Source organism: Gossypium hirsutum, chromosome D11, assembly GCF_007990345.1.
Source record: "Gossypium hirsutum isolate 1008001.06 chromosome D11, Gossypium_hirsutum_v2.1, whole genome shotgun sequence".
NCBI classification, from domain to species: Eukaryota; Viridiplantae; Streptophyta; class Magnoliopsida; order Malvales; family Malvaceae; genus Gossypium; species Gossypium hirsutum.
Genome location: NC_053447.1, coordinates 13,356,627 through 13,373,923, shown reverse-complemented (window position 1 = coordinate 13,373,923; position 17,297 = coordinate 13,356,627). Strand labels below are relative to the sequence as shown.

At 32.9% G+C, this 17,297-nt stretch overlaps 1 protein-coding gene across 1 annotated transcript; it reads right to left on the bottom strand.

Moving 5' to 3' along the window:
* Positions 1-4,511: 4,511 nt before the first annotated feature.
* Positions 4,512-6,064, bottom strand: LOC107923059 (ethylene-response factor C3). Its single transcript, XM_016853270.2, has one exon. It carries the CDS (start codon positions 5,622-5,624, stop codon positions 4,947-4,949), a length of 678 nt encoding a protein of 225 aa, XP_016708759.1. The 5' UTR covers positions 5,625-6,064; the 3' UTR covers positions 4,512-4,946.
* Positions 6,065-17,297: the final 11,233 nt, after the last annotated feature.

The following is a 17,297-nucleotide window of genomic DNA, read 5'->3' as shown; positions in this document are numbered from 1 at the left end:
TTTCGAAACTAAAGGTTTTTTATAACTTAGAGCTCACACACTGATCTATTATTTACGGGAACAACTTGGGGCCAATACCCATTTCCATTGCTATCCTAGTAGAATTTAAAACGTTTTCATTTAAGCTTTACTTGGTTAAGTGTGAAGGAAATTTGATTGGTAGAGTTGAAAAATGGATAGAAAGAAAATAGAATATTTGAAAAATATATAATTTTAAATTAGCAGACACATATTATTTATTTTTTTTCCTTTCATCTTTTCAATTTAGAATGATTGATTAATTTTATGTATTAGAATGAAAAATAATCCTTCTTTTTTACTTTTTTCCTCTTACTTTTCTTCTCACCAAACATGCTCACAATTGATTTTATTTTCACTTTTCCACTCCTTATTTCCTTATTTCCTTCTTTCCACTTTTTTACACAACCAAGTGCATCATTAATTTCGTTTTTAGTGAAATTTCAAGACAAGACTATAATGTAAGTATGAAAATATGTTAAATACAATTAAATTATTTATTAAATTTTTTACATTAGAAGAACCTTAGACTTCACCTCCTCCTACCCATGATGTTGCTAATTGAATTTAGCTTTGATTGGCCTATAAAGATTGGTAAATAGAATTGTTGGAAATTTGGCTCTGTATACAATTTTCTAAAACAACAATAAAAACTATAAAAATAACTTAAACCAAATTAAAGATAAAATATTAATATGGTTCGAGATTAAAGCAATATATATGCTTGGAAGATAGGAGTGAAGAATGATTTGTTGAAATAGTACCCTGGCCCTCAAACAGGTTTCTCTGGCTGGAAGTGTTTCATTTAACAGGTTGGCGGAGGTATGCGGGGTCGCTGATTGCCCTTTTGGATTGTACGATCGGTAAGCTGAGCGTTTCGGTGGTGAAGACGATGAAAAGAAAAAAAGTACTTTTTGGCTGTCATTTTAATTTCTTTTACAAAAATGACTTTTCACACTGCACCCACTAATCACTTGTTCCCAAAAATTACTCTTTTTTTAAATAATGACATTTTAATTTTATAAAAAAATTATTTTAGCCTTTTATTTAATTTCTTTTGTCATTTTTAACTCTTGAATTTATAATTTTTTATTAAATTATCCTAAAATAGATGAAAAAACTAACCTTTGTTAATTTTGTTGACATGGCATCTACGTGGATTGCCACGTAGATATATTAGCATTTAATTAATTTTTTAAATATTTAAAAATATTTTTTTTAATAATTTTAATAATTTTTAATTTTTAAAAATGGTTTTTATAATTTTAAATTTTAAAAAATTAACATGTATGCATCGTTAACAAAGTTAAAAACTTTAACTTTTCATTTCTTTTGAGTGATTTAACAAAAAAAGTAAGTTTAAGAGCTAAAAATGTAAAAATTTAAATAGAAGTTTAAAATAACTTTTTTCGTAAAGTTTAAGGGCTAAATAAGTTATTATGAATTTTTTTTACCTTAATTTTGTTTAATTTAGGTATTTTTATTTTTTATTAATTTAATTTTTAATAAAAGTAGGAAACAAAAGATAAAAAAAGAAATAAGTATTTATTTTTAAAATAAATAATTAATTAGATTATATATTTAAATTTTAAAAAATATATTATATTTGATTGACTAAAAATGAAAATAAAATAAATTGGAAAGACAGTGCATTTAATGTTTGGGAAAGAAAAAAAGGGTAAACTACAAAGTTGGTCACCTAATGTTTATAAATTTTCATTTTAGGCATAAAAAAAAGTTACAATATAGGCATTGTCATTACATACTATTATCATTTTAGTTACTGTTATTACATATTTTTATCATTTTGGTCACTCATCGATAATTTTTCATTAGATGCACTTAATTTAGTCACCCAACTTTAATAAGTTTTTGTTTTGCTCATTCATTTATCTTTTTTAATTTCTTTTATTTTTTAAAAGAATTAATTTTAGTTTTTTCTTTTAATAAGGGGAAAATTGGGGTTAGAAAATTTATTTTATTTTTTAAATTTTTATTTCTTTTTTAGAATTAATTTTAATTTTTTCTCTTGTAAAAGAAATACAAAGATTACTTGACTTTTTATAGGAAAGCTTATGAGGTTATACAAAAATACACTATATTTTTTAATTAAATAAATCGAGTCTTAATTATACAGATTAAATCATTTTATAGAAAAAATATATTTTAATATATAAATTATTTGAATTAAATTATTATACAAACTACAAATTAATTAGAATTAAATTTAAATATACTGAGTAAATTTTAGCTCAAAATATACTATATGAAAATTTCAAGACTTAATTTATTACTTTTATATTTTGTCAAAATGGGTCTATTTTATGTACAATTCTTTTAATATAATGTATTTATAACAACAAATATATATTAAATTTAGTTTGAATCAATTTACAGTTTGTATTAAGATTAAAAAAACATTTTGTACATTTTATAATTAAATTTACATAAAGTATTTTTTATATATAATTAATTTTATTTTAAAATAAAAAAGAAACTTATCAAATTTGATTTAATATGGACCGATTGTTCGAGCCCACACTCGAAGCAATTTGTGGTATGAGAATAGTGAAAAATTTGTTGGGTTGAAAATCGGGAAGGTCTAAGATCCGTCTCGTAGAAAGCACAATTATTTTTTGGAAAAAAAATTATTAATATAAATATCACAAATTGACTCGATTTTCAAAGTTTTAATTTTATTTGTTTCGACAACAAGCACATTTCTGCTGCTCAATCGGTAATGGTAAAGAAAAATTTTAAATTTCATTATTTTCAACTAACTTAATTTTAAAGTTTTAATTTCTTTTATTTTGTTGATGATTATATTTTGGAGGGGTTCAAACACAATTTATCAAAGAGCACACCCAATGAAATTCGTGGTTATTTACAAAATACGATATTCTTACATGCTTTACGTATATTCAGGGACTGTAAATTAAATCCTTCACTTATCAAGGTGTTGATAAAATTAATGGCATTTCAACTCCTGAAAGTGAAAATCACAGACGACGGCTAAAGTTATAAAACTCGACTTATATGAGATTATTCATCTTTATATGTATAGTTGACATTTTCAATACATTACCCATTTAAAAGGTATATTTATATTTTATTATTTAACATCTTCATCAGAAGATCAGACCTTAGCTCCTTTTTTTTTTAGTCTCATTAAAACGTGGATGCTTTCAACTTGAAACTTCACCTAATTAGTCATCTCAATGGTCGAAAAAGATAAGTTAAAATTAAGGATATATTAAGTATCTAATTTTTAGATTTTACAAATATAATTAAAAGCTTGATAAATATCTTATAGAGATGTACTAAAATAAATATTTATAAAAAATAACCATTTTTTAAAACTGTTTACTAATATACCAAATATTAACTCATATATTAATAAGAATATATAAATAATTTAATTTTAAAAAATATTTTATAATCACCTCTAACAAAAACTATCTCAATTGAAAATCGGGACTGGATCTGTATATTAGTTGGCGGATTAATCTGTGAGATTGAACCGGGAATTGAATTGAATATTTTTTTAATGATTAATAAATCTTATGTCTGTGAAGAAAAGGGAGACATGTTTGATCTCTTGTTTGGAATTTGCGATTGATGGTTCATCTTAATTTCTGGATTTCAGATAATTAAATTCAACTTGTCGTTTCTTTTGTCTTATATCTGAAAACATCTATAGAAATAATTCAGATTTTATTTGTTTTAAATTCCATGTTGATCTCTTTTTAACTTGAACTGCCACTTGTATATTTAAATAAACTGTCTTATTCTTTTATAAAATAAATTACTCAAACTCTCCACTTTGTTATGAGTAAATTAATTAGTTATATCAAGATTTTTTTTTTAAGACAATCTAAACCTGAACTCCAATGGCAATGCTACCTTAATACTACAAAAACTGTGAAATCTAATGCCAATGTATTTATCAACTCTTACCCTTTTTTTAAATATGCCATTTACTTAAAATTTTGTAAAATCCAATGTCTTTTTTTTTCTTTTGAATTCAAAGATGTATTCAACGTTTCTAATCCACATGATATGACTCAATGGTTTTCTTTTGCTTTTCTTTATCCTTTCACCACAATCATTTGTTATTAATATTAATGTCAAGGAGGGTAAGTCTAATTTACATATTTGGATAATTAGATTCTCAATCTAAATTTTGTCTTAATTTAAATTTCGTTAAATATGATATGATTTTAATGATCCTATAATGTGCTCGATTGATATGGGCATCATTATTACTGTGAGTTGGAGTATTGGAGTATGTTGAGAAAAAACTATGGATAATTCCAATTATTGTATCAAAAAGAACATAACTTATATATACTTATTTGATATTTGTTTATCTCAATACTAGAATTGAGTTTGTGGTTGAGTATGCTGTAGACTTAGTTTAACATTCTCAAATGAAAATATTTACGACTAGACTTTAGTCTTTCAGCATTTGTTGTTTTATCTCATTCATGGAATTGTGTTTTTTTTCCCTTCACATATAATATTTACAGGAATTAGTATTATTTTTTTAGTTACAAATTAATTTAACAAATTTGATCATTTCTATGCGTAGACCTCGTCTGCAATCTTTAAACAATATATATAAATAAAGTGGGTCATACAGGAGGAAGCAGTTAGAATCCTGCCCCGCAGCATTCCGCGATAATTGAAGCAGACACTATGAAAGGTGAGTTTTATCTACATTTTCCAAAGTTTCAACTTTACAAGAAAAAGGGAAAAAAACATAAAACAAACTAAACAAATAAAATCACATAAGATGAAACATGAAACAAGATTGAGCACTTCTAAAGTTCACCCTCCATCAACAAAAGTTGCGACCTCCCCGGATTCAATGAGACCAAGAAAAGAAAAGAAAAGAAAAGAAAAAGTTAGAGAGAGAGAGAGAAATTCTACCAAGGAACATTAGTCTCCGTTTCACATGAAGTTAGAAGCTGTTCCAAGTAATCAGCTCCTAAATCCTCCAACACCACTAAATTTTGATGTTGCAATGGCGTTGGGGCCACGTTTTGTTTGGTGTTTTTGTTGCTGGACTTGGATCTTTTCCTTAAGCAGTGCCTCTTTTTAAGAGCCACAACAGGGGAGCAACCCTCCTCACATCGATACTTGATGTCCTGAAGCGATTCCCTCACCACTTCCACCGGGAAATTCAGAGTAGCCAATGACCCTTTCATCGAAAATGCGGCTTGATCGTAGGCTATGGCGGCTGCTTCGGCGCTGTCAAATGTTCCAAGCCAGACCCTGACGCCATTCCTGGTCGAGTCTCTAATCTCGGCGGCGTATTTCCCCCAGGGCCTCTTCCTCACCCCTCTGTAACTTTTTTCCTTCTTGGGATGATTAGCGTCAGAGGTGACCTCTTCCTCCCTCACACTGTTGGTGGAGTTGGACTCTGTGGATTCCTTGGGTCCATCACCCAAAGAATCCATCCAAATCATTTCATCTAAGTCATTGAAGCTGAAAGGAATGGAAATATTGTAGTCAAGAAGAAGGTCGTCCCAGCAACCAAACGATGATGATTCAGGGGAGAAGTCTGGTGTAGTTGAATTTTGGAATAAAGTGGGTTCTTCCATAACCGCTGGGACTTGGCTTTAGATTTTGGCGATCGAGGTTGTTGTTGTTTTCTCTGTGGGAGGGGATGATGAATTGTGTTTTGGTCTCAGCAACATTTGAAGTACCCTTGGACACTTTATATACCAGATAGTAAGGGCAGATTTGAACTAGAATTATTTTTCCTTCTTCAAGAAAATGGATTAAAATTTGGAGAAGAGATGAAAACGAAGATTAATTACGCACGTGAGTCAATAGTGACGTACGGCGGCGGGGTTGGACCCAAAATTGCTTAAGATGTGATGGATACCGCAATATCACCACACTTTGGCTTCTTTCACCCACGTGGCAGAAGCTTTTCGATACAACGTGGCATGGAATTTCCTCTTTATTAGGAAGCAGCTTTGATAGATGGTGCTGCCTAAAAGGAATTTTTCATAACCTCAGCAGAATTTTATAAAATGTTTTAGGAATTTTGTAAGTTTAATAATTTACTTAGTAGTTTTTTTTTTAATTTATTCAATTTGTTTTCTTATAAAATAAAAATTCCCCATTATCCTAATCAAACCAAAATTTATTGTTTATTAGATTTGATAAAGACTGGGTGGATTTCAATTGATATTTGGTTTGCTTTCTGAGAAATCAAATTACTGCAGGGTAAGCACATTTTTTAAAACGATGAGTCTGAAATGGCAAACCTCCATCCTTTTACACACACTATTAAATGTTGAAAACATATCAGATTGTCCATTTCATGAAACAAGGGAACCACACACTGCCCTGCTTATCCTTGCTTTCCTTTCACATTGTTTTCATGTTAACTGTTTTTCTCACGCATGATTAATCACCAAGTAGAACATTTAACTACGCCTTTTCTTGGCACATCACTGGGTCAATGTTGGTCTACTTCAATCACTTCTTTATGCTCCACTTTTACAGTATTTAGCCCCATGCAATCAATCAAAAGTAATTGGCAATTTCCTATCAACCAAAAGAAATGCCTAATAACTGTTTGGGTTTGGTGGGAATAACAATCATGCTAAATAACCCTACACATATTTCACTTTAATAATATACGACCAACCATACATTTATATCTGTACTTTTTTTTAAAGCTGTTTATTACTACAATTATAGTATAAATATATAAGTCCAAGCAACTATAAAATAGAATTCAATCAATACAAAACACAATAAATAAAAAATCCGACAAAATCCATCTATACTAAAAACACACCTAAAAGACTTACATAGCACAAATGCTTCGAATTTGAGTGCTTAAGGACCTAGGACCTTAACCTAAACTGATAACATGGTTAACAAAGAGGGGGAGAGTAGAGAGTACAGCTCCATCTCTAATTTCTATCAACACATAATTAACACCAACAATGTGCGCATGACCATCACCATGTACTAATACACCAACAAGATTGAAGTCAGCTTACTAACCTAACAATTAATGTACATTGAAAAAAAGAAGTCACAGTTGAAATAGTAGAATCATGAATGAGTTGGGAAGGAAATTGAGGTGAGTTAAAAGCGACAGGAGGCGTGCTTTGGCGTCGCTGCTTAGTTTAGTGAAAGAAATGGTGCAGATTCAGCCCCCATCCATCCATCGTCCCCGTCTTGATAAGCCGTTGAAGGACTTTGGTATTAAATTGGTTGAATTTAGCAAGTCCTACCAAAATAGGAAACATGGGTGGTTGGTGTACTTTGATTGCGACCTCCCCTCTCTTAGTCCCCTACTTTCTTGTTTAGTATAAAATTACAATTTACGCTTTTGCTATATGGGTGGATAGTTTCCTTAATTCAAACTTCACCAATTTTTAGCATAAAAATGTGTTTGTCTTGACTTCAATATATTTACAGTCTGGTTACTATTATATATTGGATTCAAACTTGAACAACTTTTCCCTGATGTCGATCTGTGTTTCTCCTTTCCTAATCATTCAAATTCACTTCATATAAAACACCCATTTTTATATGGACTTCACTTAGAGTGTGTAATTTCTTTTAAAATTACACACATCATCACATATTTTTATTTAATAAATTTTATTATTTAGTGATCATTTCAAAAATTAATGGTGAAAATTTGTCTGTAAACTTAAAAAAAACCCACACCCAGTCTCTTTTTAACACAAAAAAACCCACCCCCTAAAATAGTCCCATATCGGATTTTTTAAAAATATAATTATATAAATAAATATATTGGTCAAAAGTTGATATAAATAAATGGGACTATATTCAAAATAAAAATAATAATAAAGGAGCTTTAGTTGAATTGTAAAGTATAAATGTAAATAATTAAAAATGTATGAGTTCAATTCCTATATAAAATGATAAAGATATCTTGAAAAATAATATAATTTTTTTGAAAAATAAGGGTGTTTTCGTTATTTTCTAATTGAGTTGACATCCAATCAACCTACGACACCAATTCAAATAAAAACTTTATAATAAGTAGAAATAAATAATTACATGTATATAAAAAAATTTGTGAAATTAACCAAAAAAAGAATATATTTGAATAACTGAATATAAATTCCAAAAACAAATATATTGTTTACAAAGCATCAAAGTAGAATTAAGATATCAAATATCCAAATAATTAGCATTAAAATATATCAGTGGTATTGCATATATAGAGAAGAAAGAAAGCAGGCAGAGTGAGATTGAATCGAAAATATATATATATATATATATATATGAAAATCTACTTTTTTAGGAAAGTTGTATGACGTCACGTGGGTCAGGTCAAGAACCATACCTGGAAGACTGGACTTGGTCATTTCTAATTTGACTCAGAAAGAAAATAAAAAATTGTCAGGATTCATCGTACTTGGTCACTTCCAAGATTACACGTTATAATATGTTGTATTTTAATCCATCAACATTTCTTTATCAAGCCCTCAATCCTGACTGCCCTCCTAATGACTTTACACTCATTTCACCGTCCGGCGCAGCCGTCACCGTCTCCGGCGACCACTATCGTTCTTATCGGATCTTAATGGTATCACTTTCGTTTCTAATAAATTATTTATGATGTTGACTAAAACTTTGGAAGCTTCTGATTACAGCTATTAAACCATTACTTTCAATGAAATATTCTTTTTATCCACAATCAAGAAAACATTTGTACAAATTTGAACACACATATTTCTTATCTATCTTACTACAGAGAGTAAGAAAAAAGAGGGAAGCTTTCCTAATTAGGGGATATCCATGGTGACTTCATTGCACTGCTGGCAATCCATTTAGAACTTTGTCCTGGTTTTTTACAAAATTATTATAAAAAATAAAAAATAATCAAAATGTTATCTTTTTTTTATTTACCAAAATATTATAAATTTTTTTATTTACTAAAATATACAAAAAAAACAAAAACCTGCAAAAAAAATCTGTGGCGGCACCAAAGGTGCCAAAGTGATTGACCTGACAAAATGTGCCAAAGAGATTGGCAGCACAGAACTAAAATGTAACTCTCTGCAGTTTCAAGGACCTGACATGCAAATTTACCATTTTGAATTTTAAAAGTGAATTGGTGCGGCTGTGGGTGTGTCAGCGCCAAAATTGAAACTTGACTAATTGCCTTCTAAGCCATCCTTATTTATTATTTTCTTTTTATTCCCCTTCAACTCACTTTTTTATTTAATAAACAAGCCCTCAACCTATTTTTGTAGTTAAATAAGCTCTTAATCTATGATTTTTACTCATAAAAGCCCTTTATTTTATTATTAAAGTAAATATATTTTACCTAAAGTAAAGCTATTTAAAAAAGTATAAGCTAATTCGCATTTTATGTATTATTTTGGTAATTTGATGAGAATAGTTTATTAAAAAGTAATTGTCGAAACCATTTTTTTCTTTGAAAAATGGGGATCGATTTTGAAAATGAAAATGGGAGTTGCCACCGATCTTTTATTGTACTGCGATCGGATCACCTTGAAAATAATTTTAAGTCTGCGAATTTTTGAGAAAACAGGTTCGGGAGTCAATTACGCACGAGGAAGGGTTAGCACCCTCGTGACGCCCAAAATTGGTACCGAATTGATTGTTTAATGTCTTAATTTCGAAATTTTAAAAAGATTTTAAAATACGATCCTTCCCTTTTTTTATTAATATTAGTTTTATAAAAGATGCTTGGATAAATCGAGGCGAGTGCTAAAGACCTTCTCGTCTCAGAGTAATAAAACGTCACACCCAATACATTAGGGCACGACATTTTAATCCTCGAGAATAAGCTTGTCTTTTGATTTTCAAAACTCGTGTGGCGAAATTTAAAAAGGGACATTCAATTGCTTTAAGTCAGATGAAAAATCGAAGCCCAATACGTTAGAGCACAATTTCTCAAAATTCCGAGCATTGAGTGTTGCCCTTATTATTTTTTAAATCTTCATTTCGAGAAAACGACATGTCACATCCAATACATTAGGACACGACGTATCGAATTCCCGAGAATGAGTTTTAATTTATGTTTTAATTAAAAAAGGGTATTCGATTTTTTAGAACCCGAGTAAGATTGGGATCCAGTAAGTTAAGACACAATCTTTTCGAGGATCCCAAATTCCGAGTGTCGCGTTATTTTGGAAGTTTTTGAATGAAATGACTTTGACATTTGTAATCTCTTGAATGAATGATAAAAAACGATTGTACGACGCGAAATGATAATTCGTAAATTAATACATATGCTAATACATAACCTAGATTCAAAATACGAATAAACAATATTGCATACATAAGAACCACAGTTTTATATCCTATATTGTGCAAACATTCAAAGGCTAGTAAATATAGAATCAATCGAAACACCAAACAAATCAACACATGAAATTGTACAAATTTAAAATAACTTAAGAAATATGAAAGAAGGGAAATTATAATAAAGTAAATTTCAAATAAATAGTATATATATATACATATGTGTAAATTTGAAATTAATAATAAAAGAATAATAAAAAAATACTTCATAAGATAAGAGTATCCTATTAAATTTAAAAAATAAGTATTATATCAAAATACATAAAGTCATATACATATATTAATTTAGATAAGTACCATAAAAAATAAAATAAATAAATAAATAAATGACATGCGCATGTACTAATAATAGAAATAAAATTAATTAATTAATAAAAACGAATAAAAAGGGGTAAATCACAAAAAGGTCTAAATTACACGAAATTAATAGAATTAAAACAAAGTGGGGGGTCTAAATTGCAACGCGCGGATTATATGGGGGCCAGATGGGAAATATTCCCTCCATCCCAAAACACAACGTTTTATGCGGGCCTAATTAAAACAAAATATTAAAATGCGGGGCAAAATTTAAAGGAAATAAAAGATCTATTTAAACACGCTATATTAACCGAGGGACGATTTGCGCAAATATCCCTTCCCATGCCAGAACACGCGGACCTATCGGTGTCTGGGTCGGGTCATCGGGTTTGGTCCAATACGGCACCGTTTTGGTGCCATCGAAGCAAGGCCCAAACAGTGCCGTTTCGCTAATATAATTGCCATATATATATAAAAAAAACCTAAGTCATTAGCTCCCATTTAGCAGTTCCTAAATCGGGTTGGCAAAACCCTAGCCACTCTTCCCTTAAAAATCTGGCCGTCTTAATGTGGATTAATCTCCGCCCAGACTCCGACGGCGACGGAGGGAGCGAAGATCCAACGGCGCCGTTAAAAGGTAATTTCACTCCTTTTTTATATCTTCTTATATATCTCTGATAAAAAAGGAAGAAAGGAGATATGAATCGAAAAGGAACCGAAAGGCAGAAAGAAAAAAGAAAGGAAAACTTTGAAAAGGAAATCACCTCAAAAAAAAACTCAGCCTTTTTACTTTTTCGATTTTTCTATTATATCCTCTGTGTGTGTAACCTTTTTATAACGCGTATTTGGCTTTTATATAGCCAAAAATAAAAAGAAAATGAAAAATTACAACAAAATATCTTTTACTTTTTTTTATTTGCTGTTGTTTTCTGTTTGTTTCGTCTTGTTTGCTTGTGTGCAGGTACGGCCTAGAGGAGGTACGTGTGGACCTGGCGCGGAGGCGCAGCATGCGCGGGGTCTGACTCTGCTGCCTACTGCTGCTGAGGCGCAAGAGTATTTCAGAAACCCTAGGGGTTTCTGGGATTCGAGTTGTTTAGTTTGGGCTTAATTGGGTTTGGGTTGTAGCTGGGTTTAGGCTTGTTGGGCTATTCGGGTATTAATATTTGGGCTTGAATTTTGGGTTTAATAATCTGGGTTTAAATTTCTGCAAACGGACATTTAATTATTTTTTGGTTTTTATTTCTTTGTGATTTTGGGCCCGGGCAAAGTGGGCCTATTATAGCTGCCCCTCTTTGCTCGTTGTCGTGTAACGAGAATAGAGCAAAGACTAAAGAGGACCAATTTTGCCCGGTTGTGCTTGGACATTGGTGCTCTTTTTCTTCAAGTGGCTCCATTCCATCCTATTGCATCTTCAGAGGTATAGGAATTCGCGCTTCGATCCACTCCACTGTAATATCAGGGAGATAGGATTCGATTCTTCAGTCTGCCCCCCTGTGACTTCAGGGGGATAAGACTTGTTTTCTCAGTCTGCTCCGTTGCAACTTCAGGGAGATAAGATCCGATGCGATCTGCTCCACTACTGCTTAGGGAGATAAGATCTATTGTTTTAATCCGCTCCACTACAACTTCAGGGAGATAGGATTGATTTCTTCTGTCTGCTCCACTACTGCTTAGGGAGATAAGACTTGTAATTTCCAACCTATTCCACTGCTGGCCAGGGATATAGGACTTGTAATCTTCGATCTGCTTCACTTTCGACGCAGGAGAGAAAGATCTGCTATCTTTAACCAGCTCCACTGCAACTAATGGAGGCAAGGCTTTGTTTTCGATCAGCTTCGCTGTTAACGCAGGAAGGAAAGATCTGCTATCTTTAACCAGCTCCACTGCAACCGATGGAGGCAAGGCTTTGTTTTCGATCTGTTTCGCTGTTAACGTAGGAAGACAAGATCTGCTATCTTTAACTAGCTCCACTGCAACCGATGGAGGCAAGGCTTTGTTTTCAATCTACTTCGCTGTTAACGCATGAAGGCAAGATCTGCTATTTTTAACCAGCTCCACTATAATCGATAGAGGTAAGGCTTTGTTTTCGATCTGTTTCGCTGTTAACGCAGGAAGGCAAAATCTGCTATCTTCAACCAGCTCCACTACAACCGATGGAGGCAAGGCTTTGTTTCCGATCTGCTTCACTGTCAATGTAGGAAGGTAAGATCTGCTTCTTTAACAAGCTCCACTGCAACCGATGGAGGCAAGGCTTTGTTTTCGATTTTCACTGATCTATTCTCTGGGGAACATGCCATGTATAATGAACCTAATTATGCCTAATGATTAGGATGACATGATCAAAATGAATCAAATGCTCCTAACTAGACATGTGTGAATGGTGTTTACATGAATGCAGAATTTTATTTTTCTAAGAATGATCCCTCTTAGGTTGTCGTTACTCGAAGTTTATTAAGGCTTTGTGACTGATGTGCTACATCGCCTTCTCGCTTGACCATCTTTTCTGAAAAACATTTAGCCAGGTTGCCCCCCCACTGTAAACCTTAAAGTTTAATCCACTGGGGCAAAAGAATTTGTACCATCATTCTCCCACTGTAATCCAAGGATAGAAATATGACTTTTCCTCAATCCTCTCTTATCCCAATTCAAGGATACAGGGTCTGAATCGTTTTGGTTTCTTACACCATTCTTAGGGTGTCATGCCAAAGACTCTTGCGCAAATGAAGGCTCTCTTCTCTGAGGTAACCTTTTCCTATTGTCTGATGATCATTGCTTGCTTGTTCATTTAAGCTTTGTCATTAACCCGTCATCTTATCATCTTGTTCAACCAATGCATTTGACAACAAAATCCAAAGAGAAAGTCTAAATCTAGACTATTCCTTCTCAAATTTTCAACCTTTAAATAATAGTCCTGTTTCAGGCTCCTATATTATTTAGAAACTTTTCAGAGTAATATGCAAAACTTCCTTTGTGAAAGTTTTATTAGTCCATTAATCATTATTCCAATGCAACATGTTTGCAAAAAATGTCACAACAATGGGTAAGAATAAAGTTGGTTCTGAGCATAGCTCGAAAGAGTAAATTATCAAAAATAGTGAAGAAGGATGACAAAGAAATTAATTAGGAACGTGTATCTTGGAAAAGAATGAAATATTCCAAGAACAACAAATAATATGAGAATTGGGTGCCCCAGATATCGCAGCTTGAACTTCTCTGTACAAACTTTCTGAAGACCATTTTGAGTTGGACATGTGTTTAGGAGATCTATAGTGCTCTTTCGATGCCCCAAGATGTCGCCTATCCTTTCCTGTTGATTCAGGCATAGCAAGATCACCACATGCCCCAATCTGATCAATATTTGAGCTGCCCTTTTCGGGTTTTCAACTCAAATCTCCTTTATCCTAAGGTGCCCTCTGCGGGTTTTCCCCTTAGCCTCTCCATTTTTACTCTTTCATTTTTCATTTTTCATCATCTTTTTTTTTCATTGTCTTACAGTACGTGACAAATCGTGATGTCTGATTACAGGCCGCAGCTATCGTGTTGTCATTCAAGTTTGATGCAATTTTCAATACCATCCCCTCTGGAATTCTATATCGGCATATGATGACATTGACGCATGCAGTAGCATCTATCCATTTGATGAAGTAATTAATGATCTCAATAGTGAAGCAATGCCCATTAGAAGTCTTTGATAATGGTGATGTCCATGCCCCATTTTGCTCAAAATTTGAGTCGCCCTTTGTGGGTTTTCAACTCAAAACCTCATTTGGTCACAAAACGCCCTTTGCGGGTTTTCGCCTTGGCCTCTCTTTTTCTTTTCTTTTTCTCTTTTTCTTATTTTTATTTTGTCTTTGATTGATTTCTCTCTTTTTGTATTTGATTTTGATTTTTTGTTTTTTTTTGAACCCTTTCGATTAGAATCAATGTTTTTATAGATAAGATTTCTTACTTTCATCTTGTATGCGAAAAACCCTCCTTGGTATCAGGTTTCTTTCATAGAGCCTTCTGAGGCGAAACTACGATAGAAAATTTTGGATCCTCCTCTTCAATCAGGATAAAATCTAATAAAGCTTGAAGAGATAGAAACTCAACTTCAAACGGGCAAAGCTATACTGAGTTAACAAGAAAGGCATTGCCCCAGCAAAGAATTTTCATTGCGTCATTCACACTGCAAATTTTGTCATTGTGCTGTTGCGCAGATTTCATTATCAGCGCTTAACCCGGCATATCCTGGTATGATCCTACAAAAATATCTTTGAACAAGGTCTTGCTTCATCTTTGAGGACAGGTCAATTCTAACCTTTACCAAGCTCAGAATTCCTAATGATTCCTTGTGAGGTAGAATCTGTCTATCCTCCTGTTCAACCATCCTCAATAAGTCCGGAGGTAAGCTACAATCTTTGTCATTTTCACAGTCCTGAGATCCCTCTGAACATATGCATTGCTCAAAAGGAAAATCTGAGTCTATAGCAGTGTCATTCATGTCATTGATATCTGAGGACCCATAATAAGCACCGAAGAATATACAAAAAAATGTATAATTTTATGAATAATTATTTATACAGTATGGTTATGAATAAATGAATGATGGTTTGGAAGAAAATCCAAAAGAATGAAAGAATATAGAATTATCTGTAAAGAATGAAAATGTTGGCTCAAAAATAATCGCAAAGATGTATTTCATTAAAATAATAACGTTCAGACATAAGCCTATTTCACAAAGGAATTTCTATCATTTCTAGGCTAAACATAACAAAAATGTTCTGAACATTACTCTAGATAAGCTCTAAAAACTATAGGTATTTCTTCCGCAGTCTAATTGCTTAGAACACTTCCACGTTTGTAAGGGCGGATATCTAACAAGGTCCCTTCTTCAGTTGCTTGTGCTTTGCATTCACTCCATTTATCAATTATGATTGGGTAATGAATTTTTCGCACTGGAAGAATCATCAAATTTAACGATGCCCATACTGATAAGCCTTTCAATCAGTTTCTTAAAGGCAATGCAGTTTTCTATGGAATGCCCCGTATTTCCTGCATGATATTCGCATTGTGCATTTGCGTCATGCCATTTGGGGTACGAAGGCTGTCGAGGCTTTGTGTACAGAGGGGCAACAATACGCGCGTTGTATAAGTTTTGATACAGCTCCTTATACAACATCAGAATTGGCGTGAACTTGAGGTTCTCAGTGCCTTGTTTCACATAAGATTCTTGTCTTGATGAACCTTGTTGGCTAGCGACCCCTTTACTTAGATGACTTACTAACCTTGAGTAACCTGTGTTATTCACCTCATTTTCTCTTCTCCTTGGGGTTGACCTCTTATCAGTCTCTTCCGCCTCAATTTTTCCGGCTCTTATAGCATTCTCGATCATTTCACCATTCATAACTATGTCAGAAAAGCTTTTTGTTGCGCCTCCTAACATATACGTAATGAACGGGGCCTTCAGCGTATTGATGAAAAGTATTGTCGTCTCTTTCTCCAAGAGGGGTGGTTGAACCTAGATTGCAACCTCCTTTCACCTCTGTGCATACTGTCTAAAACTTTCGCTCGATTTCCTTTCCAAATTTTATAAAGTGATTCTATCGGGAATCACATCCGTCACATGACTGTATTGTTTCATGAATGTCTGTGCTAGGTTCCTCCATGAACCAATCTCGGTACGGCTCAACTGATTGTACCATTTCGACGCTGCCCCTACCAAATTGTCTTGGAAGTAGTGTATTAGCAGCTGGTTATTGTTAATATACCCAGTCATTCTCCTACAGAACATGGTGATATGAGCTTCTGGGCAACTGGTCCCACTATATTTCTCAAATTCAGGCATCTTAAACGTGTGAGGGAGTACTAAGTCTGGAACCAAGATCAGATCTTTTGCTTCGATTCCATGGTGAATATCGGTGCTTTCCAGGGCTTAAAATTTTTCCTCCAGCCATTTACACCTATCCTCCCATTGTTTTGACAGTTCGACGTTTGCCTTATCTTTTTCAACCATTTCGTCGAAATCAGGAATAACAAGATTCACTGGGTTATCTCTAGGATTAGAACCTGATCCAGCCTGAAAGTTCATCAGCATTAAAACATCAGTTTGAAACCTCTGAGGCTCAATTGAAACAGAAGATCTGTGCGGAGGTACCTCGATTTGAATCTGTGCATGCAGAGGCGTAAAACCTAGAGAATAGATAGGTCTATCCTTGTCTTATTCTTCATCTTTAACCATAGGACCCTTCCCCTTATTTACACCTTTAGTCAGTAGGTGAGTCAATTCAGCCATCGCATCTTTTTGAGCCTTGATCAATTTTTCCGTTATGTCTTCTTGAATTTTATCTAACCGCTCTTGCATTTGTACTTGTAACTGTTCTTGCATATCCTTTTGCATTTGCTCCAGTTTCTCTAATCTTTGATCTATTTCTTTTGTTTTTGGACGAGTGCCGTATTGATGCTTAATGGGTGAGCTTTTTTCGGTTTCCAGATTAGCTGAAATAAATTTTCTCAATTAAACCCTTTCAGTGGACTCTAATGCATGTAATGCAGATGCATAAAATGAATGCCTAGAGAGACATTGATTTTGATTCAATTACATTTAGGAAACTTTTCTAGAAAGCAAATTCCTTTACATAAAACGGATACATGTACGA